This window comes from Rhodamnia argentea, chromosome 3, assembly GCF_020921035.1.
Source record: "Rhodamnia argentea isolate NSW1041297 chromosome 3, ASM2092103v1, whole genome shotgun sequence".
Lineage (NCBI taxonomy): Eukaryota > Viridiplantae > Streptophyta > Magnoliopsida > Myrtales > Myrtaceae > Rhodamnia > Rhodamnia argentea.
The window spans coordinates 29,181,280-29,193,291 of record NC_063152.1 but is presented as its reverse complement, the minus strand read 5'-3'; the positions used below and the strand labels follow the sequence as shown (position 1 = coordinate 29,193,291).

The 12,012-nt window shown below is 43.2% G+C and overlaps 1 protein-coding gene across 3 annotated transcripts; it reads right to left on the bottom strand.

Moving 5' to 3' along the window:
* Positions 1 to 276: 276 nt before the first annotated feature.
* On the bottom strand, positions 277 to 5,849 carry LOC115743108 (alpha,alpha-trehalose-phosphate synthase [UDP-forming] 5-like). 3 transcript variants are annotated; one of them, XM_030677732.2, is made up of 4 exons: positions 5,505 to 5,849; positions 2,818 to 4,906; positions 1,739 to 2,012; positions 277 to 916 (listed from the first exon to the last, which is right to left on the bottom strand). In XM_030677732.2, exons 2-4 carry the CDS (start codon positions 4,806 to 4,808, stop codon positions 635 to 637), a joined length of 2,547 nt encoding a protein of 848 aa, XP_030533592.1. In that variant the 5' UTR covers positions 4,809 to 4,906; positions 5,505 to 5,849; the 3' UTR covers positions 277 to 634. The 3 variants fall into 3 exon arrangements, with proteins under 3 accessions (XP_030533592.1, XP_048131676.1, XP_030533593.1); XM_048275719.1 differs by having other exon boundaries at positions 5,509 to 5,849; XM_030677733.2 differs by having other exon boundaries at positions 2,818 to 4,910; positions 5,512 to 5,849.
* Between the last annotated feature and the right edge of the window lie 6,163 nt (positions 5,850 to 12,012).

Below are 12,012 nucleotides of genomic sequence, written 5' to 3'. Positions count from 1 at the left end.
GACTCAAGACTCCTCTGGCTTTGTTTCCCTGATTCAACTGCCATTGCTAGCACTTTAATGCATCTCAGTTTTCAACCCCTCTTCTTTTTGAAGGATATGGACAGACAAGGAGATTTGACTTTGGAGTTTGAGCACTGTCTCTCACAACCCACCCCTCTTCTGGGTCCTTCGGGCCTAACTTGATATGAGCTTTTGAGGGCTAAGTGCCAATTTGAGAGAAGCACTGCTGATGTAGCTCTTGGTGTTGGTGTTATTTCTTTGAACTCAAAGGTCCAGTTCAGGAAGCAAACTCAACCCCACTTTCAGTACTCAATCTTCAATCATCATCTACAACCTATGAACTGCCACAATGTTTTGAGATACTACAACACATCATTATGGTACAGCCAACAAATACCGCGCACTAGGGCGCTGCACGAATAAACCGTGAAAAGACTCCGAGAAGAAGGGGGATCAAGTTCCCTCACCCAAAATCGAAAATTACGAAAGTGAAAAAATGGTGCTGTCTGCTCTCCCCTGCCAGATGGCATGATACACCTGGATTCTTGCATATCATGTCGAATTTGGATTTTGAAAGGAGGGTTGTTTACTCTTTAGTCGCAGAAGTGTTGCCCTACGAGGTCAGCGAAGAATTTCAGGCGGCTTGCTCCGAAGCGTTGGCCAGCCCTTGAAGCATCCTCAAGATTTCGTTCGTGTCTTCCAGGTAGTACTTGGCCTTGCTTGGTTTCTGGCCCACGGTGCATGGGAACACCTCCGCAACTGGAGAAAGTGCCGGGCCCTCTCTCGCGCTCGTTATTACCCCAAACATGTCTTCGTCAGAGCGGTCATCTCCAATGCAGAGAACGAAGTCTGGAAGCATTCCCCTTTGCTGCATCATCTCCAATAGACGTTCGGCCACAAGACCCTTGTTGACACCCTGCAAAAGAGTTGATGTTGAAGTATGTTGGAACTTTTTCCCGATTACTATGGAGCATGTTAATTTGAACGACAATGGCCAGAAATAGCATGATTTTTGTTGCTTTGGATAAGGTGAAAATGTTCAGCAATGAAAGAAAAGGCTCTCTGTCATATCTTAGAGGTTACCAACTTGAGCTAAGATCAAAAGCAAATCAATGCCGGAACATCCAAATTCACTGACAGATGAACTATAAACCTGAATATCTCCGAGCAAAGTAAGGATGTTCACCAATGATTAGTTCAATCATGAAATCAAATTTCTGACCCAAAAAAGAGACCTGGAAACCAAAATATGATAATAAACTCAACCAACACTATGCCAGTTCATGTTATCCAATCAATCTGACCTACATCTGAAAAGATTGATCACAATTTAATAACAGTTCCGCACAATTTAATAACAATTCCACAGGTTCCATGACCTTACTGCACAAATGTTACCGAAAGCTATGAACTTGGCATGATTCAAGCACAAAGATAGCATGGAGTGTCCAGCACAATGTTTATGATGATCGACTGATCTTGTTTTTTTTCACTCCCTTGTGAGAAGAAACTCTCTCAATACATCAGCACATTTTCATTGACTAAGTACAACACAAGTTTCAACAGTTTCCGACTGCGCCATAGAGACTCAAATTTATTGATTGTGGGGACTGGACCAACTATAGACACTCAAAATTAGAGTCAACAAAAATAACTCTAATGATATTTTAATAGCTTTTGTAGAACTTCATGCTTTTGAAAGACAATGGTGCTTGGGAAAAAGGAAACTACGAAAAACCTGAGGTTTAACTTCCACAATGTGTTGGCCACTCTTGACAGAAACAGGTTCATTTGCAAGAACACTTTCCAGGTGATCTAAAAGCTCCTTTGCCTGGCAAAAACCAAAATCTGGATCTGCACACTGGTAATTCCACACAATTGAGCTCTCTTTGATTTCTATGGTAGAGCCATCAGTTGTTTCCATGTATAATCTCATAACCGGCTCAGCTGTCTGTTTCCAATCAAAATCTGGCACAGAAACACAAGTTTCCCAATCTGATTCTTTGTTTGGCCTGAAAGAGGATAATGAATGATCAGTTTGGCTAGAAAAAACTTTTCGGAGGTTTTGCTATGACAGATTAAGGCCTAAAATTTTACTCTTAGAGTCCAAAATTGGGGCACGTGCAAAGTCATACAACGAGATAAGGGCAATATGGTTGACATTTCCAATGCATTAACCTTCTTTTAGAATGACATGCTGGTACGAGATATTCAAATCGAATAGCAGGAAGGAACAAGTTGATAGCTGTGCGTTTGCTTGAAATGATAAAAAAATTAAAACTTGATTAAGCAATGCAGGTTGGGACAAGGAAATGAGGATCATCTCTCCCAACAAAGAAAAAACATTAAGGATTTAAATGAACACCTTTCACTCATTCAATTTACATTAATTAATGTTTCCAATTCAAGATTTAGACAAACCCGAAAAAGATTTCTGCGATGTACATATGTACACTGGTGGCTATTTAGTGCACTACTCATTGGAGAACAGAATATCCTAATGTTATTGTCAATGAATTAGCTAAACTCTTATTCTCTCACCTAACAGTTCCAGATTAATTAATTAAAGAGCCAGTAGTGCCGCATTTGCTATGCTTAAACTATCCGAAGCCTGAATTTGGATTGGACATTGAGTTGGTGACAGATCATATGGCATCCTAAAGAACATCAATACACCATAAACAGAGTATTTGTTCCCCTCTATGTTGGTTGTTCAGTGTTATTAAGGATAGGAATCTGAACGCATCCTACTTTACGTCAAATTTTCTAATTGCAAAGAATAAAATGGACTCTTGGTTAAAGGACAAGGTGACTCGCCTAAGAAAATAGCCATGCTCTGCTGCTAACCCAAGTCTATCACACGATGAGAACCATTCACTTAGGATAGCTCGCTCCTTTCCACTGACAAGGAAGACAACATTCTTGGGATCTTGGCACAAACTGTTGAGGAGTCCAACTGTCTCAGCAGTAGGTATTGCACTGATGGAATTGGATCCTGATGACCCCATAGCTCCATCATAATCCAAAAGAATCGCTCGGCTTTTGGTTCTCCTGTAAACTGAAACAATATGCTCGACTAATAGCTTCTTAAAACTGGGATCCAGAGCAATCACGCGGAACCCTAAGCCGAAACCAATTCCCCAGCATCTCCTCCTTTCATGATCCCTACAAGCTCTTTCAAGGTCCTGAACGAAGCTGCGAGCCCAATATGCGACATCATGCGTACTAACATATTTATAGTGTTTCTCATGCCTCAACTGTTTTTCAGCTTCCGAAACCATAAGAGCGGAATCCATCGCTTCTGCCACAGCATCAATGTTCCAGGGGTTAACTCTAATTGCACCACTTAAGGACGGGGAGCACCCAATGAACTCAGAGAGTACCAGCATGCTCTTCCTAGGTCCTGATTGGTCTAGACCTAACGTATCATTCAGCTTTTCGTTTCCTTGTCTGCATATGATATATTCGTAGGGTATAAGGTTCATCCCGTCCCTCACTGCCGTGACTAGACAACACTCTGCAATTACGTAGAAAGCAATCCGCTCATAAAACTGCAGCGGACTGTCTATGAGAACTACAGGATTATATCCTTGCCTTCCAAATGATTTGTTAATTCTCCTCACCGCAGCGAAAGTTTCAGACTGAACCTCTTGCACATCCTTCCCTCGTCCTCTTGCCGGGTTCGCAATTTGGACCAAGACAACTTTGCCCTGCATTTCGGGATGCTGCAAAAGCAATTGCTCCATAGCTAGGAGTTTCAAGCTGATCCCTTTAAATATGTCCATATCATCTACCCCAAGCATTACCGTCTGATCCCTGAACTGATCTCGTAACTCCGCAATCCTTGATACAGTCTCAGGAAGATCTAACACGTATTGAAGCTGACCTATGTGAATTCCCACAGGAAGGATCTTAATGCTTACTGTGCGACCATAATACTCTAAACCAATGTAACCTCGTTTCGATTGATAAGAAAGGCCAAGCATTCTGCTGCAACAAGATAGGAAGTGCCTGGCATAATCAAAAGTATGGAAACCAATAAGATCGGCATTTAAAAGCGCTCTCAGTAGGTCATCCCTCACAGGAAGAGTTCGATATATCTCTGATGATGGAAATGGGCTGTGAAGGAAAAATCCAAGCTTCACACTGTTGAATCGTTTCCGCAAGAATGTTGGCAAAACCATCAAATGATAGTCATGAACCCACACAAAATCATCTTCAGGGCTAATCACTTCCATAACTTTATCCGCAAAAATCTTGTTTACAGAGACATACGCCTGCCAAAGAGACCGATCGAACCGACCACCAAGATCCGGTGACAATGGAAGCATGTAATGAAACAGAGGCCAGAGTTGCTGTTTACAAAATCCGTGATAGAATTTACTGAACAGGTCAGGAGGAATGAAAGCCGGAACACATTTGAAAGTGTCGAGCAAGGTTTGGGCTATATCATCTTGCTCACTCACGTCTATTTCTTCTTTCAGACTACCAACATAGATCACTTCCACGTCTTGCGCAATGCCATCTTTAAGTTGATAAAGAAGCGAGTCCTCGTCCCAGGAAAAATACCATTCTCCATTGTCTCTTCTGTGGGATCGAATCGGGAGCTGGTTTCCAACAATAATCATCCGCTCCTGAGATAAAGATGAGGGAGCATCTGAGCCAACACTGTTGCTGTTGTCATCATCGAGCTCAGATAGTGCTCCGCTGACAGTGGCCACGCGTGAGAACCTCCTCCTCTCACGACCATAACTCAGGCACTGGCCCGAAGAAAGGTCTAAAAGGTTAGAATAAGACCTTGAGACCATCGTGTGGACGTGAGAAATGATTTTTGCTCAATAAGAAGATCAGCAACAACACCTCCTCTCTTATTTCACCAACAATTTGCATAAAACACTAGGACACCCTGTTGCCATAGAAATGTGCAAAATTTCAGTACATAACATATTCCAAAGGAAAGGCAGACATAGTTCCTTCATAGAGCATACAGCCATCAATCAGAAAGATTAAACACAAGAAATAGGGGCAGAAAGGCTTGCAAACAAGAGTCTAAGCTTCTGCATTAGCTCAAAGGACAAGCAAAGCACTGAAACCGAACTCAAAACCAGGGAAGGAGGAAGATCACCAGCATGGTATTCAAAAGCAAGAAAAGACAAAGGCTGAACATGTACCAGGCAGCAATTTCGTTAATCGAAGGTTGAACCACATCATATGTGCATAGAAAAACATCCTGAGGTTACATACAACCCGACAGAGAAGCCCAACAACCCACTAACACTAAACAATTTCACTGCAAAAGTGAGCCCTCAGCATCAAAACAGATCAGAATTTTTTCAGAGTACTGCACACGGATAATACATCAAGCCAGCGAGCAACTGAAAGAAGCAAACATACTCAAAAGGAAAAAAGGGGTAAAAACCAGAAACTGGGCACACGTGCTATAGTACAGAGAAGAAGAAAAAGGCGAGCTTATGAAATGGGAGGGTGAAAAGAAGAAAGCTTACCGACCTTCCAAGGTATACGAGAGGAAGTGGGCTGAGGCTGAAACAACAGAAAGATTCGTCCTTCCCTTTCTTCCTCACAGTCTCGCCCCCTTCACCAAATTAGCTGAAAGAGGTGTTTTTAGACTAATAGGAGAGAGAGGCAGAGAGATTCCACTTGTCCGAAAATTTTTCCACGGTGATGGTCTCTCCATCTTTTTACAACCGACAACTATTGCGATGTCTTTGTACAAAGCATTCGATTCTCTCTCTCTCTCTCTCTCTCTCTCTCTCTATGAATGAGTGAGAGCGAGTGGGGAGTGATGACACGAAGAGCACATAACAGTTCTGCCCCCAGCAACTAAACCATGGTCAATTAGTGCTTAACGTATGATTAGCCCCCCAAGCTAACCTCTCTGCAATTCGTTTTTATCGATTGCTCAGCTGACGACGCTCCCTATGGCGCGTGGAAGACATGCACAGATATCATGGACCTTCCCCAGTTCCCCTCGCCCCGGCCCCCCAAGTATTTTGTCATTTTTGGGAAAGATAGTGAGAAATTCCATAATACGAAGATGCATCTTTTAGAATCAACCATATAGACTTCTATTGTGGAGTAGGTATTTGCGCATGGAGAGCGAACGGAGCGGAACAAGTCGGACAATTCAAATATTTAATTTTTCGATGGTGTCGTGCCCGGGGTCTTGGTAGACAAGGGAATGATTCTTTTGAAGTTCCCTAATTTTGATGCAAATGATGTGTCATTGATTATTGAGAATATGATCAATCCGACAATCATATGCTTCGATGCAAATAACGAGATGTTGTATTTCTGCTGATGTGAGACGAAAGATGAATTTAGAAAGTCGAGAACCGATTGATTGCTTTAGTCTTAAGAACGTAACCATGCATTACGCGTAGATGAGATTAGAACCAATCTCTATGTAGGGTGTGCTATTGGAAGAACTCCATCGGAAAAAAGGAGTATTGCACTTGTACTTGTATCCAGCAATGCACTAGTCCTAGTACAGTACACTAAGAGATGAAAAGAACCAAATTGTCTTCGACACAAGAGACGCGAAGATCGATTGATAAGTATGAGTCCGCCTCTACTTAAGTTAAGACTTCCAAGTCCAGGCCATGATGGGCAATCAAGCTTCATCGTCGAGAGGGAAACGGTCTAGAAACCCACTCGACCACAAGTTCGAAACAAGAGCAATGAAATACGTACTCATGGGCGAGGTTCTTACTTAATATCGACTCATGATATGGCCCGATTAAGGCATAAAAGGTACGTAATTGTTGAGAAATATCATTCATAACCTTTTTAGATTCATCTTTGTGGAATTTGCATAAAAACAAAAGCTTGAAAAAGGTAAAGTGGAGAGAGCTCTCGGTTTTAAGCAGAACCAGGGAAATTTCTGCTCTAGGATTCACTTTGCTTAACCGCTAAGGATTTTTCCTAAAGTCCTGTCTTTGGAAAATTAAACAAATTTAAGCTCTAGTAAAAAGCCCTCAGGTGGAGAGTAGCATGCACGCGCCCTTCGGGGGCGAGTGAGATACTAACGTAATTAGCATCGAAGGGATTAAGATTAAAAGTGATTAATTAGGAGAAATGCCTCGACTTGTCCGCTAATTTAAACCAACGAGGGAGAGTCGGCCTGCATACTCTGCCGCCGTGGACACCGTACGCGAAGCCTCGCAATTAATCTACTTTTTTAACAGAATTTCCCAATTAATCTACTTTTTAAATGGATAATGCCAGCGGGTGTCCAAAAAATTGCCTAGTTTTCTGGCGATTACTAGATCTATGTTTAATAAAGGAATGGGAAAATGCCAAAAAAGGGCCCCAAGTGTACTTGTTTTCTCAATTAAGGGCCTGAAGTGCAACTTGTGTCAAAGAAGGGCCTCAAGTGCCATTTTTTATTCAAATGAGGGCCTGAACGGGGACATTTTTGTCTTTTTACATTTTGTGATTGTTTTCCTTTTTTTTCTTCTCTTTTTTTCCTTTTCTTCTTTCTTCTTCCCCTTGCTCCAGTAGTAGTGAGCCGCACACGAGCGTGAGGACCCCCGCCTCGGCCTCTCCGCCCGCGTCCTCGCCGCCCGCGATCTCGGCCGCTCGGCCCGCGACTCTCTCGTCGTCGGCCGCAGACGGGTGCAAGATCGCTTCAACCGCGATGAGCGACGCTAGGACCCCCGCCTCGGTCTCTTCGCCCAGCTTCCTCGCCGCCCGCGATCTCGGCGGCTCGGCCCGCGGATCTCTCGTCGCGGGCCGCAGACGGGTGCAAGGTCGCTTCGGCGGCGATGAGCAACGTGAGGACCCCCACCTCGGTCTCTCCGCCCCGCGTCCTCGCCGCCCGCGATCTCGGCCACTCGGCCCGCGGCTCTCTCGTCGCCGGCCGTAGACGGGTGCAAGGTCGCTTCGGCCGCGATAAGCGACGATCTCGAACGCGAAGCTCGCCCTCAACCGGATCTTGACCCCCGCCGCTACCTCCACCTCGGCCCCGCCGCCGCCGTCGCCGTCGCCGTGTCCTCGCCGTCCGCCATTTCGGCGGCTCACCCGACCCTCGCTTGAGTTGAGTGAGGCAAGCCGTTGCGGCCACTCGCCCCATGGCCCTCCGGTGAGGAGGAGGAGAACAAAAGGAAAAAAACAGAAGAAAAAAAGGAAAACAATTACAAAATGTAAAAAGACAAAAGTGTCCCCATTCAGGCCCTTGTTTGAATAAAAAAAGGCATTTTGGGCCCTTCTTTGACACAAGTTGCACTTCTGGCCCTTAATTGAGAAAATAAGTATACTTGGGGCCCTTTTTTGGCATTTTCCCTAAAGGAATTATTCTAATTGGGGAACACGTGTATCACAAAAGAAAAGAAAAGAAAAGAGCTGTGCTTAAAATGTAAAAAGCCTTTCTTATTCGATCAATTAAACGATCTACGAATTTCCTGTTCAAAGCCACTTTTTCGTATGCTGAAGTGACAATGTAATCGTAACATATTGAGCTGAACGAGTAATGCCTTGACGAATCGTTTAATTTCCATTCGGCGAATCTTGTTTCCGAACGGATCGAACTCGCGTCAAGATGTGATTCCACGACGATTGTCTCCGGAGTACGATATCACATGCATAGTGCCAGTCCAGTCACAAGCTCAGAACTGGGGCTGGATCTCACCGATGTCCCCCCCTCCTCCGCAACTAGCCCACCACAAAAGGACGAGTAAAGTTGTTAGTTTTCACCTAATTTTCTGTCTTAGGATTAAAAAGTCGAGGAAAGATTACCTTTGTTGACTCCCCCTTGTAATGTCTACCCCGTTCGGCAAATTTCATTTGTATTCATGTTTGACAGAATTCTTATCCACTGTCTCGTTATTGTCAAAAACGATTAGCGTGAGGACCATCCAACTCGCGATAAATTTGGCTTCATACTAGAGATTATATAGATTATCGGATACGTGGTTTTCTCCTCCAATGTGCATGTTAACAACGTTTTTGACCATTTTGCCATTGAATTTGCGACGGACACGGCACTTCGAACTGCCGATCGAGGTCAAAATTACTCAATTGAAAGCAATGGAGAGGGTCCAAACTGAGCAGGACAAACGCATGCTTGCTCGAATGTCATCTCATCGTTTCGTAGAGAAAAAGGGCACTCTTGATTTGATTAGGACAAACTGCTTGTCATTTTCGAAGTTCTTTTTTTTTTTTTTTTGGCTTATAATTCGATTTTAATTTAATTTAATAAAAGAGATGGGTAGGTAAAATGGAGCAAATTCAGACAGATGGAAAGAGTAGAGTCCGACCATTCAGCTGTCCTGGGACCGGACACCTCGACATATTTTTGTCATAAACGATCAATAAGAATTGTGTAGCGACGGTCGGCCTGGAATAAGGACAAAGAAGCTTCGGCGATAATTGCTTCGCTCTCTCCAAGACGTCGTCTGTGCATCTTTGGTCGCTATCGATAGTGCAAGGTTCTTCCTCCGTGCCAATAAGTCGGTCCGTGCGATGGGCCGTCGATTTCAGTTTGAAGAAGTCACAAGCGTGCTTTTTAAGCGCGTGATCAGTAACTTGATTCCGATAATCTCTCTTATTATTCGGAGCTCGTTCTGTTTTGAATTTGCCCGGGATTTATTTTGATTCGAAGTTATACCGTTTGAATCGAGATACTTCTCTCTTTTGTTTCAACGAGAAGGTGAATGAAATGTTGTGTTGACCAAAAAAAAAAAAAAATCTCCGACGAGCGGGGTGCGTATCGATTTGAAGCGTCGGATGTCGATTGATCCCTGACGCCACCGAGTGCGTGGTGGTCACGTATCAGCGATCCACTCGGATTCATTCTCAATTACAAGTTCGTAACATCGGAGGATCTTTATCATGGCTAGTGCTTCCACGTTTCGTAACAAAGCACGGTAGAAAAGCAAAATCCCAAGAAAGGCTCCTTAATTTTTTTTCAAGATTTTTCAGGTTTCTTTCCGGAGCGTGATGATGAATCACTACCGGTCGATGGGAAAAATGGTGGGTCGTCCTTCTTCCGCGTCTCTCGTCCCCCACCCGTCAATTCCAATCGGCCGTTGTCGCATATCGCAATGATTGTGTGTGGCTGGGTCGCGTCTGATTCGATCTTACTGGTCTGTTTCCACACTAGACACCAAGTAATCGGAATAATTGCCAAAATAATGTTGTGAACACATCAGGAAAAAAAAAATTTGTTCTCTTATGTCTTAATTATATCAATTCAGCCGTAATTTTTTTCGGCAAATTCAATCCTACAGGTTTCGAGTCTGTGCAAATTCAGTCTTTCCAACTAATTTTGGCCGAAATTAGCTGCCGTGATCAATTTTTAATAATATTTTAATATTATTCAAATTTATTTATTTATTTATTGTTTCCCTTCATACTTCCTCCCGCCGACGAGGTCAACCTCACCGAGGTCCGACAATCGGGCTGAGAAAGAATGGAAGGAGAAAAAAAAGAAAGGGAAAGAAATAAAAGGAGATAAATTACAAAAATATTGAAATATCATAAAAAAAAAATTACTACGTCGTCGTCGCTTACCTAGTGTCAGCAATTTCGAGCCAAAAAAATAATCGGAATGATTGAATTAGCACAAATACAAAATATTTAGGATTGAATTTGAAAAAAAAAAGGATTATAACTGAATTAACACAATTATAATAAAATTTAAAAATTTCTTGGGAACTATCTCTTAAGCAATAGAAGAGGTCATCATCTGAAATAAACTCCTCGTAGTTTGTCGCATATAGAATTCTATCTATCTACTTAAACCCTAATCGGAGAATAGGACAGGCAGGGGAATAAATTTGCCAAGAAAAGCATGATTACGGAATATAATTATTGGTTGGGAGATGGAAAGCAAACACTCATATAGACAAAGTGATGATTTCGACATTGTTTGGCTTCATGGTCCGTGGAGCCTGGCTTCGACCGTAAGGCTCTGCTCATAAATGTGCATGATTATCTTCCGACAGAACAAGCCACTTGCGAAATCGTCGGTCCCATGTACCACTATCAGTGTTGTGGCTATGGGTGTTCCTATTCGACCCTCTAAGTAGGAAATGACTGTTGCCTCCACATGCACGCGTCACGGACCGGAAGTTTCATGATCCAACGGATCGAATTCTCCCGTATTCACGTACCATTGTGAGTGGAGCTTGTGGTGTCGAGGTGAAGAGTGAGTAATACAGAAGGGGAGATACAACTGATTCGTAGCAGTAGCGTCATTATAGTTTGTATTAGGAGATATAAGATAGGATGGTTATACTCTGAGAAGCTCTAAAGGCAAGAGGAAAGGGTCTCCCGTTCAAAAATTAATTGGGAGTTAATGTCACTTTCCCGATGAGGCCATGTCATGCTCAAATCGGTTGTTGTGCCAAAGCATTCTGTGTCTAATTTAAAATGACTGGATGCTTGAGCTAAACTAAACGTGATATGATCCGATATGTTGATTCGATTTGCCATAGCTCAACGTGGTACGATCCGATATGTTGATTCAATTTGCCATACTGTCATTATGAACTACTATAAAAGGAAAGCCGACCTAGCATTCTCAACTTGCCAAGTGCTGATGAGGCTATTGCTCAACCAAGGATCAGTCGGCCCGTGACACGTGCACGAGTTGTGACGGTGCTGATGCTAATATTCCTTTTGCTTTTTGATGCTTTGGCATGGAAGCGGGTTGAGCTCTTTACCCTATCAATCACAGACACTGAAAAACACTAGCGAAAGGCTGAACCATGGATTTTGGAGCAAATTTTGCGTCAATATTCTTGCACTGAACACATGCAACCGCACCGAACTTGAAAGTTGAGTACTTCCTGGTCTCGAGTCAAGCTGTGTTTTGACTTAGACAGCCTCTTCTATGATGTCTCGGGTTCACACCTTTAAAATAAGAGTGTGTGGGGCCACTCATTCTTGGCTCTATTCCTTATTTAAACACGGCCGTCACACGTCAGCTGGGAAAATATCTTCGGCAAATCCTCCCAGTGGTGTCCAATCATTTCAAGCATTGGCGTTGAT